Consider the following 16,031-nt stretch of genomic DNA (forward strand, 5'->3'; position numbering starts at 1 on the left):
TCCAGTAAAATACAGCATTACTTTTTTCAAGCCACACACACTCCAATGACAATACTCTTTTTCTTTCTAAAAACTGACTTCTTTTTTAGAAGTAAAACTTGGGAAATGGAATTTTTAAAAAGCTAACCAGGTAATTCTTATGCATGCTAAAATCACTGTGTCAAACCTAGTTGAGGGCATCATCTTTTTTTTTTTTTTTTTTTTTGAGATGGAGTCTCGCTCTGTCGCCCAGGCTGGAGTGCAGTGGTGTGATCTCTGCTCACTGTAAGCTCTGCCTCCCGGGTTCAGGCCATTCTCCTGCCTCAGCCTCCCGAGTAGCTGGGACTACAAGCGCCTGCCACCATGCCCGGCTAATTTTTTGTATTTTTAGTAGAGACAGGGTTTCACCGTGTCAGCCAGGATGGTCTTGATCTCCTGACCTCGTGATCCGCCCGTCTTGGCCTCCCAAAGTGCTAGGGATTACAGGCATGAGCCACCGCACCTGGCCCATCTTTTTTTTTTCAATCAGAGTCTCACTCTGTCGCCCAGGCTAGAGTGCAGTGGTGCGATCTCAGCTCACTGCAACCCCTGCCTCCCAGGTTCAAGCGATTCTCGTGCCTCAGCCTTCTGAGTAGCTGGGATTACAGGTGCTCACCACCTCACCTGGCTAATTTTTGTATTTTTAGTAGAGATGGGGTTTCACTATGTTGGCCAGACTGGTCTCAAATTCCTGACCTCAAATGATCTACCTGCCTCAGCCTCCCAAAGTGCTGGGATTACAGGCGCGAGCCACTGTACCTGGCCAAGGGCATCATCTTAAATGAACAAATCCAAAAAACTCTTTCAACTTAATCTTCCTAAGGCACCTCACTTCCTCATCTTCACTGAACCCAAAGCCTTCAGTGGCTTCCAGCTTACTACTAAAATACTGATATCCTTCTTTCCACAACAGGGATCCACCTACTTTTTAATCCTTACCTCACTCTATTTCCCTAACTGATACCTGAAAAAGTACTATGGCTTCCCACCTCTTTGACTTGCTTATGCTTGTCCTTCACCTAGAATGACCTATCTCCAACTTCTGCCAAGGCAATGCCAGCCAGCCCTCAAGGCTAATATTTTCTTCCAATAAACTTTCCCTATACTTTCTTTTTTTTGAGACAGAGTTTTGCTCTTTTTGCCCAGCCTGTTGTGCAATGGCACGATCTTGGCTCACCGCAACCTCCGCCTCCTGGGTTCAAGCGATTCTCCTGCCTCAGCCTCCCGAGTAGCTGGGATTACAGGCATGCGCCACCACCCTGGCTAATTTTGTATTTTCAGTAGAGACGGGCTTTCTCCATGTTGGTCAGGCTGGTCTTGAACTCCCGACCTCAGGTGATCCACCCGCCTCAGCCACCCAAAGTGCTGGGATTACAGGTGTGAGCCACCAGGCCCAGCAGCTTTCCCTATACTTTCAACCATATGTATCTCTCACTCAGAACTGCCAAATACTTTTATGATACTTTAAATCAATTGTGTACTATTCTTTCCCTATTCTAAGTTCCTTGAGCCTTGAGTATTTACATTGTATCCCCAAAATATTACATAATTAAAATATCAAATATTACTGAATTTCAAGTAATTTATATTAATTTATTAAGCCTAAACAATCCACTTACCAACTAAATACATTTTGAAAAACTGAAGGAATGATGAATAAATGTTAAGTTTAATGGTGATTTAATCTCTTACTGAACCAAGCCAACTTAATGAAAACACACTGCTCATCTTGCAATCAGGTAAATTCTTTGCTACTTAGGCAACTGTGTTCAACTTCACTTTACCTTGCTCATGTTCTAACAGCTGTAGAGCTTCAACTCCATTACTGCCAGAAGGTCCTGCTCCAAGTTCTGACACAGACTCTCCTTCTAGGTCTAGGGAGGACACTGAATTGGAGCGATTTGAAGGACCTAGAGAAATGTTTATAGTGTGAGCAATCTTTTTAAAACAGTCATGAGCCACCACACAATTTTTCATGCCTTGATAAAACACTAACAACTGATTAAAGTGTTTTTAATACTTTTTATACCTTAAAAAAACACATGCCCTTTGAGAAATTCTGCTTCTAGGAATTTATCCTAAGGTGCTAATAACAAATTAATCTGCTGGGTGCAATGCCTCATGCCTGTAATCCCAGCACTTTGGGAGGCTGAGGTGGGTGGATCATGAGGTCAGGAGATCGAGACCATCCTGGCTAACATGGTGAAACCCCGTCTCTACTAAAAATATAAAAATTTAGCCAGGCGTGGTGGCGGGCACCTGTAGTACCAGCTACTCAGGAGGCTGAGGCAGGAGAATGGCGTGAACCCAGGAGGCAGAGCTTGCAGTGGGCCGAGATCGCGCCACTGCACTCCAGCCTGGGCGACAGAGCGAGACTCCATCTCAAAAAACAAAACAAAACACAACACAACAAAACAAAACAAAAAATATAAAAATTAGCCGGCCTGATGGCACATGCCTGTAATCTCAGCTACTTAGGAGGCTGAGGCAGGGGAATTGCTTGAACCCGGGAGGCAAAGGTTGCAGTGAGCTGAGATCGCACCATTGCACTCCAGCCTGGGCAACAAAAGTGAGACTCCATCTCAAAAAATAATAATAATAATTAATCTAAAGTTGCTTGTTATAGAGCTTTTTCGTCTTTTTTTTTTTTTAGAGAGAGTCTCGCTCTATCGTCCAAGCTGGAATGCAGTGGCACCATCTTGGCTCACTGCAACCTCCGCCTCCCCGGTTCAAGCAATTCTCCTGCCTCAGTCTCCCGAGTAGCTGGGACTACAGGCACACGCTGCCACACCCAGCTAATTTGTTGTATTTTAGTAGAGATGGGGTTTCACCGTGTTGCCCAGGCTGGTCTCAAACTCCTGAGCTCAGTGAATCCACCCACCTTGGCATCCCAAAGTGCTGGGATTAGAGGCATGAGCCATTTCGCCCAGCCCAGAAGTTATTATGTCCGAAAAGTGGAAGAAATCCATAGATTTAATCACAGAAGAAAGTTGAAAAAAATTATGATATGCCCATGTGAGGTAAGGAAAACAGCCATAAAAACCATGTTATTTAAGAATGTTAAATTACAAAGGGAAATGTTAATGCCATATTATTAAATTACAAAAGGTTACAAAACAGGATAAACCTAATTTTGCTGTGAATAATCTAAAACGTCAACTGCTATCAACAAAATTTTGAGATTATAGGTGATTCTATTTCTCTATTTTGTAGAATGAACATACATTACATGTCTTTTTTTGGAAAAGTCAGATTAAAATATGAAGTTATTATATTTTAGGTTTCTTTTTAAATGTCAGTAAATTTGAACTATTGTCTTTAAATAAAAAAAAATCTGGGGCCGGGCGCGGTGGCTCACGCCTGTAATCCCAGCACTTTGGGAGGCTGAGGCGGGCGGATCACGAGGTCAGGAGATCGAGACCATCCTGGCTAACACGGTGAAACCCCGTCTCTACTAAAAATACAAAAAATTAGCCAGGCGTGGTGGCGGGTGCCTGTAGTCCCAACTATGCAGGAGGCTGAGGCAGGAGAATGGTGTGAACCCGGGAGGCGGAGCTTGCAGTGAGCCGAGATTGCGACACTGCACTCCAGCCTGGGCAACGAACGAGACTCTGTCTCAAAAAAAAAAAAAAAAAAAAAAATTGGTACTAGTAGGCAAAATGACATATTCTCATTTCACAATCTTGGCTTTGAATTTTCTTTTTAATACCTATTTCCATTGTCTCCTGCTTCATAAAGGTATGTGTGAGTGTGAGTAAAGGAATACAGAACATTTAAGAGTATGTGCAACAGGTTGAAATACTAGTAAGTCCATTTTTTCCCGTTTAGACATGCATGATATCCTTCTAAAGGAGCTCTATAAGCTTTGGTATATATTAATACTGCAGAAACAGAACTTGCTGTTATTCTATTTAAGTCTGAATAAAGACATATCTTCTCCATTTTATATGACCAAAGGCATCTTGCAATTTTAATTTTATTCAGGAAACAATCTTCACAGCCAACTGTTCAGGCTCATTAGAGGAAATCTTCATTAGTCTCCTCAGTGAGAAGCACAGATGGTATAATTATAATTTATAAGCTCCTTTAAAAAACACAAAACAAACTATTAATTGAATCACACAACTCCTTGAATGAAGTAACCCTTCACCTTCAGATATTCCTTCCAGATTATCACTGCAGAGGGAAAAGCGCAAGGTTTTATCAGGTTTACCATGGAGTTTGTTTTCATCAACAGGGACATCTCCTTGTCCTCCATCCGAAAGCTGCATGTTTAGGACCTAAAAAATAAAATGTCAATTTTGGTTTATCAATGGAAAGATTACTGATAAGGAAACAAACCACAGCAAATGCATATTTAACTCCTTAATCTTAAATTATCCATTTTTAACTACAAACCTATTTAGAAGGTCTGTCAAGCTTTTAAATACCTGTGGAATAAAAGTATATAAATTAAAGCAGCTGAAGCCATGCCTTTCCATTACCCTACGAGTGTTACAGATAGAACAGGCAACCAGACTACCAGATGAGTAGTGGTGAGAATTATACAAATCAGAAGTCTTTGGTGTCAGCACGCTGGTCCTTCTAATTCTGTCATGTGTCAACTATGTAACCTTGGATAGGCAAGTTACTGAAATTCTCTAAGCCTCAGTTTCTTCATCTATAAAATGGTGACAGTAACAGTATGTATGCCATGTAATTGTTGAGAATTAAGTAAAAAGATGCACATAAAACAGTTGTCATGTCACATATTAAATTTGCAAAATTTAAAGAAAGTAAATCAACAAGGCTGGGCGCAGAGGATCACGTCTGTAATCTCAGCACTTTGGGAGGCCAGGGCAGGCAGATCACGAGGTCAGGAGATCGAGACCATGCTGGCTAACATGGTGAAACCCCATCTCTACTAAACTACAAAAAAAATTAGCTGGGCGTGGTGGTGGGCGCCTGTAGTCCCAGCTACTTGGGAGGCTGAGGCAGAAGAATGGCGTGAACCTGGGAGGCGGAGCTTGCAGTGAGCCGAGATCGCGCCACTGCACTCTAGCCTGGGCGATACAGTGAGACTCCATCTCAAAAAAATAAAAATAAAAAATAAATAAATAAAATTTTTAAACATACTAAATTTGCAAAATTTAAATAAAATTTAAAGTAAATAAAAGTAAATAAATTCAACTAGAAGAAAACGTGTAATCATGTTATTTTGTAGGCATCAAGATTTAATCCATCTAGTTTGAACGTCCACTTGATCACAACATACATACAGGGCCACAAAAGTCCACACCAGAAACTGAAGTATGACTTCACAGACATCTCCAGCTTAGACTGATGGCCTTTTTATATGCTTTCCATTTGCCAGATGACTTCCAAATAACATAACTACATCTCACTACTCCCTACAAGCCTCACAACTCAGCTTTGTGTGTATATCTCCACCTTAATGAAGAATTAAGTGCTTTGTTGAAAGTCACATAGCATGTTTTAGGTATACCTTGGACTTGAACTCAGAGGCCTTGGCTCCCTTGGCTGTTGCTGAAATATGAAGGAAGAATAGTACCCTCACTTACAAAGAAAAAAACTTACCACAAAAAATGAAAAATATGTGAGGCGATACAGGTTATTTAGCTTGATTCAGCCATTCCACAATGTATATCAAAACATGTATACCATAAATAGATACAATTTTGTCAGCTAAAAGATAAATGATTTTTAAACAGAAAGAAAAAAAAAATTCTTGGTTGCTGTTTTGGCTCTGAGTAAATTAAAGGTTTTGAAATGGTTTTATACATTTACACATGATGCCTTTAAATACAGGTTTTTTGGCTGGGAGCGGTGGCAGCTCATGCCTGTAACCCCAGCACTCTGGGAGGTCAAGGCCGGTGGATCACCTGAGGTCAGGAGTTCAACCTGAGCAACGTGGCAAAATCCCATCTCTACTAAAAATACAAAATTAACCAGGTGTGGTGGTGTACGCCTGTAATTCCAGCTACTTGGGAGGCTGAGACAGGAGAATCGCTTGAACCCGGGAGGTGGAAGTTGCAATGAGCTGAGATTGCACCACTGCACTCCAGCCTGGGTGACAGAGCAAGACTGCATCTCAAAAAAAAAAAAAAAAAGAAAAGTTTTTTTTTCCCTATTTGCTTGAAATTAATAGACATAGGCCAGGCGTCGTGGCACACACCTGTAATCCCAGCTGCTCAGGAGGCTGGAGAATCACTTGAACCTGGGAAGTGGAGGTTGCAGTGAGCTGTGATTGCACCACTGCACTCCAGCCTGGGTGACAGAGGGAGATTCCATCTCAAAAAAAAAATTAAATACACATAAAATTTTTATTAAAAAAAAATTTTTTAAGATGGAACTCATTCTGTTGCCCAGGCTGGAGTGCAGTGGTGCAATGATGGCTCACCACAGCCTTGAACCCCTAGGCACAGGCAATCCTCCTGCTTTAGCCTCCTGAGTAGCTGGGACTACAGGTACACACCACCAAGCCCAGCTAATTTTTTTTATTTTTAGTTCTTCATATTATTATTATTATTATTATTATTATTATATTTTTGAGATAGAGTCTCAATCTGTCACCTAGGCTGGAGTGCAATGGCATGATCTTGACTCACTGCCACCTCCCCCTCCCAGGTTCAAGCGATTCTCCTGTCTCAGCCTCCCAAGTAGCTGGGATTACAGGCATGTGCCACCACACCCGGCTAATTTTTGTATTTTTAGTAAAGATGGGGTTTCACCATGTTGGCCAGGCTGGTCTCAAACTCCTGACCTCAAGTGATCTGCCTGCTTCGGCCTCCCAAAGTTCTGGGATTACAGGTGTGAGCCACTGCGCCTGGCCTATTTATTATTAAGACAGGGTCTCGCCAAGTTGCCCAGGCTGGTCTTGAAGTCCTGGACCCAAGGATCCTTCCGCCTCAGCCTCCCAAAGCGCTGGGATTACAGGTGTGAGCCACCATCCCTGGAAATTTTTTTATTTTTGTAGAGACAAGGTCTTATTATGTTGCCCAGGCTGGTCTTGAACTTTTGGTTTCAAGCAATCCTCTCACCTCAGCCTCCCAAAATACTGGGATTACAGGCATAAGCCACCATAACTGGCCAACATAAATATTTTAAATTTTTTATTTTTAAGATAACTTAAACTATTCACCATAGTGAGTGATGTGAAACTAAAACATCAGGAGAAAAATCATTTCAAGGTCTGGAGATTCACGTGAATTAACAGAAAAGGGATTATATAACACAATGAAGATATTTTTCCAAATCATATCCAAAGGCAAGCAATTTTGAGACGCCATACAGAAAGCCACTGTACAAAGTCAGTCACACTGGAGTATAAAATACAAAATACACACTGGAGTATAAAATACGAAAATCTAATTTCATTCTTCTAAATCAGAGCATCTGCAAACTCTGGATTAAACTAAAACCACAGAATCTGAGTGCTAAAAAAACTTTAGCTGGCCACAGTGGCTCATGCCTCTAATCCCAACACTTTGGAAGGCTGAGGTGGGCAGATCACCTGAGGTCAGGAGTTTGAGAGCAACCTGGCCAACATAAAGTGAAACCCTGTCTCTACTAAAAATACAAAAATTAGCTGGGCATAGTGGCATATGCCTGTGGTCCCAGCTACTAGGGAAGCTGAGGCAGGAGAATCACTTGAACAGGGGAGGCGGAGGCTGCAGTGAGAGTGGCCTCCCAAAGTGCTGGGTGTATCTTCTTAATGACTATTTATCAACATATAATGTCCTTGTCTTTTGTAATCTTTCTGCTCCTGAGACTAGATAATCTCAATTGATCCATCTTCAAGTTCACTGATTTTTCTGCCCGTACAAATCTGCTGTTGAACCCCTCTAGTGTATTTTTCATTCCAGTTATTATACTTTTCAACTCCAGAATTTCTATATGGTTCCTTCTGTAATTTCTACCCCTTTATTGATATCTTCTATTTGGTGAGACCTTGTTCTCTTGGTTTTCTTTAGTTCTTTGTCCGTGGTTTCCATAGCTCTTTAAGTATATTAAAAAAAAAAAAATTGATTTAAAGTCTTGAGTAAGTCCAATGTCTGTGCTTTATCAAGGCCATTTTCTTTCTTTTCTTTCTTTTCTTTCTTTTTTTTTTTGAGACAGAGTTTCGCTCTTGTTGCCCTGGCTGGAGTACAACGGCACAATCTCAGCTCACCATAACCTCTACATCCCAAGTTCAAGCGATTCTCCTACCTCAGCCTCCCGAGTAACTGGGATTACAGGCATGTGCCACCAGGCCTGGCTAATTTTGTATTTTTAGTAGAGACAGGGTTTCTCCATGTTGCTCAGGCTGGTCTCAAACTCCCAACTTCAGGTGATCCACCCACCTCAGCCTCCCAGAGTGCTGGGATTACAGGCGTGAGCCACCGCCCGGCCATCAAGGACGTTTTCTTTTTTTTTTTTTTTTGAGACAGAGTCTCGCTGTATTGCCCAGGCTAGAGTCCAATGGCGCAATCTTGGCTCACTGCAACCTCCGCCTCCCAGGTTCAAGCGATTCTCCTGCCTCAGCCTCCTGAGTAGCTGATATTACAGGTGCACACCACCACGCCTGGCTAATTTTTGTATTTTTAGTCGAGACGGGGTTTCACCATGTTGGTCAGGCTGATCTCGAACTCCTGACCTCATGAACAGCCCACCTTCGCCTCCCAAAGTGCTGGGATTACGGCCACGAGCCACTGTGCCTGGCCCATCAAGGACATTTTCTATTAACCTTTTTCCTGTGAAAGGGCCATATTTTTGTTTCTTTATATGCCTCATAAGTTTTGCTGAAAAGCAGACATTTTAAATATTACAAAGTGATCATTAAAAAGTCAGGAAACAACAGATGCTGGAGAGAATGTGGAGAAACAGGAACACTTTCACACTGTTGGTGGCAGCGTAAATTAGTTCAACTGTTATGGAAGACAGTGTGGCAATTCCTCAAGGATCTAGAACCAGAAATACCATCTGACCCAGCAATCCCATTACTGGGTGTATATACCCAAAGGATTATAAATCATTCTACTATAAAGACACATGCACACATACGTTTATTGAAGCACTATTCACAATAGCAAAGACTTGGAACCAACCCAAATGCCCATCAACGATAGACTGGATAATGAAAACGTGGCACATATACACCATGGAATACTATGCAGCCATAAAAAAGGATTAGTTCATGTCCTTTGCAGGGATACATGTGCCATAGTGGTTTGCAGCAATAAAAAAGGATTAGTTCATGTCCTTTGCAGGGATACAGATGAAGCTGGAAACCATCATTCTCAGCAAACTAATGCAGGAACAGAAAACCAAACACCGCATGTTCTCCCTCATAAGTGGGAGTTGAACAATGAGAATACATGGACACAGGGAGGGGAACATCATACACTGGGGCCTGTCACAGGGGTAGGGGGTTAGGGGAGGGATATCATTAGGAGAAATATCTAATGTAGATCTATGGCACATGTATACCTATGTAACAAACCTGCACGTTCTGCACATGTATCCCAGAACTTAAAGTATAATAAAAAAATTAAAATAAAAAATAAACAAATAAATGTTACAAAGTGGCAATTCTGGAAATCAGATTATATACCCTTAACCCCTAGTTGGTTGTTGCTGCTTGTTGTAGTGACTATTTAATGTTCTCTCTAAATTTTCTGTCATGTGTGGCCTCTGAAGTTTCTGTTCTGTTAGCTTAGTGGTGAGCACGTGATTTGGCAGATTTAACACCTGGAATAATAAAACAAAACATTTCCAAGTCTTTGAAGACTGGCTCTGTTTTGGGGAACTTCAACACTTAGCCAGGCAGTTTGCAACTGTACCTTAGCCTTCACTTCCTACTTGGGTTCAGCCTGAAGGTTACCCAGCAGTGAGAGCTTGGATCTTCTAGGGTCTTTCCTGAGCACATGACCAGCCCTGGGTATGTGTACAACCTGGTAGATTCCCCAGAACACGTGGGAGCTTTTCAAAGCCTTTGTGCCCCCTGGTGTCTCCTTCCCAAGCCTCTTCCTTCATAAGCATTTGGATCTGTATGCGGATTGCCCTGACTGTTATCCCTTAATGCAAGCAGAAGCAACTAATATATCTGCTTTTCAATACTTTTGACAAATGCCACCTGTGTAGCTGCCTCGGCCCTGGGAAAGATCAGAGACAGGCAAAACAAAGCCAAGCCTTTGAGACGATCTTTCAGGACCTACCAGACAGATCAAAATACACAACCATGCTGCTTTCAGAATAAGGTCCACATTCCTCCCTCAAGTACGAGCACACTGCACAGTAATATAAGCTGTCTTCAAAGCAGCCACTGGGCTGGGGGTTGAAGATGGTAACAGGGTAGGATCACAGAGCTCTCTTAACAAAATTCAGCAGTCTTTTTCTTCATTAAGCATTCCTTTGTTGTTAAAAGTTTTTTATTAGATTCCAGAGTTCCAAATAAGTTGATTCTGAGTTTTTGCCAGCTTATTTGTGTGTGTGTGGAGGATGGAGTTTCGAAGATTGTTGGTCTTCTTCCCTATGGGGTATCATGTCATAGTCCCAAACACAGCTTTACCAACCACCATCACTTTACCACCATCACTTTATCAATCACTAAAACTGGCCTCTTCTTCCTAGCCCATTTTCTTGAATAACAAGCAATCACTGTTGAATATAAGAAGCTGCTACTGGCAGGGCACGATGGCTCACGCCTGTAATCCCAGCACTTTGGGAGGCCGAGGTGGGCGGATCACGAGGTCAGGAGATCGAGACTATCCTGGCTAACATGGTGAAACCCTGTCTCTACTAAAAATACAAAAAAATAGCCGGGCGTGGTGGCGGGCGCCTGTAGTCCCAGCTGCTAGGGAGGCTGAGACAGGAGAATGGCGTGAACCCGGGAGGTGGACCTCGCAGTGAGCCGAGATCGCGCCACTGCACTCCAGCCTGGGTGACAGAGTGAGACTCCGTCTCAAAAAAAAAAAAAAAAAAAAAAAAAAAAGAAGCTGCTACTTTTTCAGGAGGTCACAATTTCACAATTCTATGAGAAGAGACTCCTATCTTTAGGGAGTCAAGATTTCTTCTTCTTGTCTTTTTGTTTCTTTTTTCTGTTTTTTGTTTTGTTTTGAGACAGAGTTTCACTCTTGTTGCCCAGGCCGGAGTGCAATGGGGCGATCTCAGCTCACTGCAACCTCCACCTCCCCGGTTCAAGCGATTCTCCTGTCTCAGCCTCCCAAGTAGCTGGGATTACAGGCATGCGCCACCACACCCAGCTAATTTTTATTTTTAGTAAAGATGGGGTTTTACTATGTTGGTCAGGCTGGTCTCGAACTCCTGAACTCGGGGGATCCACCCACCTCGGATTCCCAAAGTGCTGGGATTATAGGTGTGAGCCACCAGGCCTGACCTTCTTTTCATTCACCTTTAAGCCAAGCTTTTTGTTACAAATATATTAAAAATGATTCCCAAGCCTCAAACTCCATTTCTTAAAAAAATTTATTTTCTTAGTTTTCCATTATCTCTTCCATTTTTTCCTGACCAGCCAAAGAATACAACATGTATCTCAAAATACATCTCAACATATTTTTGGCTCTATAATGCAGGAATACTACTAGTATACCACTAGAAAGAAAATGAACACAAAACATTTCCTACAAGTCACTGGAAAAGTCTCTTTAATTTCCATACCACAATCTCCTGGCTTCATCTCTCTTCTGCTACTGCCTGGAAAATTCCTTATGCTTGGACCTATTCACCAACTTCAGTGCCACAGATGTATTAATGTGAAGGGCCTCACAACTGTTCACAGGGAGCTTAGCATGTGATGGTGTGTCATGGTGGGACCACTGAAGATAACAAAGAATTAAGCATTAAATTCACTGGCTGGGTGCAGTGATTCACACCTGTAATCCCAGCACTTTGGGAGGCCAAGGTGGGTGGATCACTGGAGGTCAGAAGTTCGAGACCAGTCTGGCCAACATGGCAAAACCCCATCTCTACTAAAAATACAAAGTTAGCCGGGTGCGGTGGCACATGCCTGTAAGACCAGCAACTCAGGAGGCTGAGGCAGGAGAATTGCTTGAACCCAGGAGGCAGAGGCTGCGGTGAGCAAAGATCGCACCATTGCACTCCAGCTGTGCAACAGAGTGAGACTCCATGTCAAAAAAAAAGAAAAAAATGGCTGGGCACAGTGGCTCACGCCTGTAATCCCAACACTTTGGAAGGCCGAGGCAGGTGGATCACGAGGTCAGGAGATCGAGACCATCCTGGCTAACACGGTGGAACCCCTTCTCTACTGAAAATACAAAAAATTAGCCGAGCGTGGTGGCGGGCACCTGTAGTCCCAGCTACTTGGGAGGCTAAGGCAGGAGAACAGTGTGAATCCGGGAGGCAGAGCTTGCAGTGAGCTGAGATCGTGCCACTGCACTCCAGCCTAGGTGACAGAGTGAGACTCTGTCTCAAAAAAAAAAAAGAAAGAAAAGAAAAAGAAAAAAAAAATTCATTGCTAGGATCTGAATGTTTGTGCTCCCCCAAAATCTGTATGCTGAAATTCTAACCCCCAAGGTGATGGTATTTGGACATTGGGCCTTTGGAGAGGTGATTAGGTCATGAAGGCAGGGCCCTCACAAATGGAATAAGTGCCCTTATAAAATAGCCCAACCAGCCAGGCGTGGTGGCTCACACCTGTAATCTCAGCACTTTGGGAGGCAAAGGCAGGCGGATCACCTCAGTTGGGGAGTTTGAGACCAGCCTGACCAACATGTAGAAACCCTGTCTCTACTAAAAATACAAAATTAGCTGGGCATGGTGATGCATGCCTGTAATCCCAGCTACTCAGGAGGCTGAGGCAGGACAATTGCTTGAACCCGGGATTGGGAGGTTGCAGTGAGCCGAGATCGTGCTATTGCACTCCAGCCTGGGCAACAAGAGTGACACTCCATCTCAAAAAAAAATAAGCCCAAAGACACAGCAAGAATACATCATCTATGAACCAGTAAACAGATCCTTACAAGACACTGAATCTGCCTTGACTATAGACTTCCTGGCCTCTACAAATGTGAGAAATAAATATCTGTCGTTTATAAGCCACCCAACCTCTGGTGTTTTGTTACAGCAGCCTGTATGGACTAAGACATATTGATTTATAGAAGCAACTGATTCATACCTCATTTTCTGACATCATCCCTGGAGTAAGCTGGGGACCTGTACCTAAGGAAATGACCAACACCTCTTCTGGTTGCACCTCCTGGATGGTTTCTTGAGATGATCCTTCATGGTCCATATGTAGGTCCATTAGCATATTGGTGCGGCTTCTGCTCCGAGTTGCTAATAAAAAATTTCAAATAAAATAATTTAGAGAAATAGACAAATGAAGAAAATGGTATACTAAATATGAATATATTTTCTATTAGTGCAGAACATTTGCACATGCACAAGAGTGGTAAAAAATATAAATAAGAAAAAACAAAACAAAACAAAACAAACCAGATCCTCCCAGTTACTCTACTGACTAATAAAGATTCTCCTTCAAAACTGATAATCAAGAACAATGATCCAAGTGCATCTGACAGGAAGTGCCACACAGATGATCACATCTGCAGAACAGCAAACATGTCACAATAAATTTAAGACTTGGAGTGACAAGAAAAGCATTACCTCATTTCTTATCTTTTTAAGATACCTTAACTATTTTTCCTATAAATTGATGTAACTGCTACAGGTCTCCCATACCAATAACTGAGCTTACAAGCATTAGAAAATTTCATATGAGGGATTACTCCTGTAATCCTAGCACTTTGGGAGGCTGAGGCAGGTGGATTGCCTGAATTCAGGAGTTCGAGACCAGCCAGGGCAACACGGTGAAACCCCATCTCTACTAAAATACAAAAAATTAGCCAGGCATGGTGACATGCACCTGTAATCCCAGCTACTCGGGGGACTGAGACAGGAGAATCACTTGAACCAGGCAGACGGAGACTGAAGTGGGCCAAGTTTGCACCACTGCACTCCAGCCTGGGCATCAGAGTGAGACTCCATCTCAAAAAAAAAAAAGAAAGAAAAAAGAAAATTTTATATGAAAACCTAATAGCCACATAAATAAGATACTTTAAGTTAGGCAACTGTTAACAAAACCAGAATCAGTGTTGGTTTTTTTGAGACGGAGTTTCACTCTTGTTGCCCAGGCTACAGTGCAATGGCGCAGTCTCAGCTCATTGCGATCACCGCCTCCTGGGTTCAAGCAATTCTCCTGCCTCAGCCTCCCAAGTAGCTGGGATTACAGGCAGACACCACCACACTTGGTGAATTTTGTACTTTTAGTAGAGACGGGGTTTTGTCATGTTGCTCAGGCTGGTCTTGAACTCCTGATCTCAGGTGATAAACGCACCTCGGCTTCCCCAAGTGCTGGGATTACAGGCATGAGCCACCGTGCCCAGCCCAGAATCAGTTTTTAAATGTACCTTCCCCCCCTGAAATGCATTAATGTCTTTTCAAAGATAAAAGAGAGAAAATTTATTTATGTTTGGAGAAGAGGTCCTTTCTGCTTTGGAAACAGTATAAATTAATAAAGGCTTCAATTATTTTTGTTTCTTTCCCCTGTGTATAAGCAAATGAAAAATACTTTTTTCTAAAATAATTGCTGGGTGTAGTGGCTCACACCTGTAATCCTAGCACTCTGGGAGGCTGAGGCAGGTGGATCACCTGAGGTCGGGAGTTCGAGACCAGCCTGGCCAACATGGTGAAACCCCGTCTCTACTAAAAATACAAAAAATTAGCCGGGCATGGTGGCAGGCACCTGTAATCCCAACTACTTGGGAGGCTGAGGTAGGAGAATCACTTGAACCCGGGAGGCGGAGGTTGCAGGGAGCCGAGATCGCAGTATTGCACTCCAGCCTGCGCGATAAAAGCGAAACTCCGTCTAAAAAAAAAAAAAGAAGAAGGCTGGGCGCGGTGGCTCATGCCTGTAATCTCAGCACTTTGGGAGGCTGAAGTGGGTGGATCGCCTGAGGCCGGGAGTTCAAGTCCAGCCTGAGCAACATGGAGAAAACCCATCTCTACTAAAAATACAAAATTAGCTGGCGTGGTGGCACACGCCTGTGATCCCATCTACTTGGGAGGCTGAGGCAGGAGAATGGCTTGAACCCAGGAGGCAGAGGTTGCGGTGAGCCGAGATCACGCCATTGCACTCCAGCCGGGGCAACAAGAGCTAGACTCCGCCTCAAAAAAAAAAAAAAAAAAAAAAAATCAAGAAAAAAAGTTTCTATTTTCTTTCAGAAGACAATAAAATGCAGTACAACCAGAATACTAAATAGAAATTATGTTTTGGTACAAAATAATAAAAAATACAGACATAAAGCAAAAACAACTATAGTAGCAGCAAAAGTCAACTTCACATTGTATGAAAGCTGACCCACTTGAAGACAGAGGCAGAAATATAAACAATCACCTTTCTTTACAATGCTGATTAATGTTCATTAATCACTTTTAATCTGAAAATTCAGAGCACACATCAATTTCCAAGTCTAAAATAGGCCTACTCATACCTTTATTTGCTCACCCTATCTTTTACTGAATTGCAAATTTAAATTCAAGTTCATAAACAGATCTACGAATCATAACAAACTCTGTAACTATAATTTATAAAAATGCAAGCAATCAAATTTTATGTAGCAATTTACATAAAGTAAAAGCAACATGCACATGGAGCATACTTTTATAAACTATTTCTTAAATAAAATTATAAAAGAAGAGGAAGAACAGCCTATTACCCACCAAACGGGGTTACTAGTGTAATATGAGAGGTAATATTGGTAGCTGAGGAATCCCAGGCAGTGATGGCTGCTAACTGTTGTCCTGGGTTGCGAAAGCATTAAATAGAAAGAAAATCAACCCTCTGAACAATGGACAGATTTTTTAAGATACGAAATAAATGCAATAGCCAGGTAACAAGACTATACAAAATAATATTGGGCATACATTTGAAATTCACTTTCCATCAGACTCATATTTAATGACACTTTTGGATAATGGGAAATGAAAAAACT

The 16,031-nt window shown here is 42.3% G+C and overlaps 1 protein-coding gene across 20 annotated transcripts in view; it reads right to left on the bottom strand.

The window, feature by feature from the left end:
• Positions 1–16,031, bottom strand: part of GAPVD1 (GTPase activating protein and VPS9 domains 1) — a 129,609-nt gene that overhangs the window by 38,653 nt on the left and 74,925 nt on the right. For 12 of the 20 annotated variants that reach the window (XM_055117602.1, XM_034929052.2, XM_034929059.3 and 9 more), the window contains 3 exons: positions 13,154–13,314; positions 4,169–4,298; positions 1,803–1,928 (listed from right to left, as the gene is read on the bottom strand). In XM_055117602.1, coding sequence (XP_054973577.1) covers positions 1,803–1,928; positions 4,169–4,298; positions 13,154–13,314 — 417 coding nt within the window. The remainder of the gene's footprint in view (positions 1–1,802; positions 1,929–4,168; positions 4,299–13,153; positions 13,315–16,031) is intronic. The other 8 variants (XM_034929051.2, XM_034929061.2, XM_034929057.2 and 5 more) reach the window with 1 other exon arrangement.

Source organism: Pan paniscus, chromosome 11, assembly GCF_029289425.2.
Source record: "Pan paniscus chromosome 11, NHGRI_mPanPan1-v2.0_pri, whole genome shotgun sequence".
NCBI classification, from domain to species: domain Eukaryota; kingdom Metazoa; phylum Chordata; class Mammalia; order Primates; family Hominidae; genus Pan; species Pan paniscus.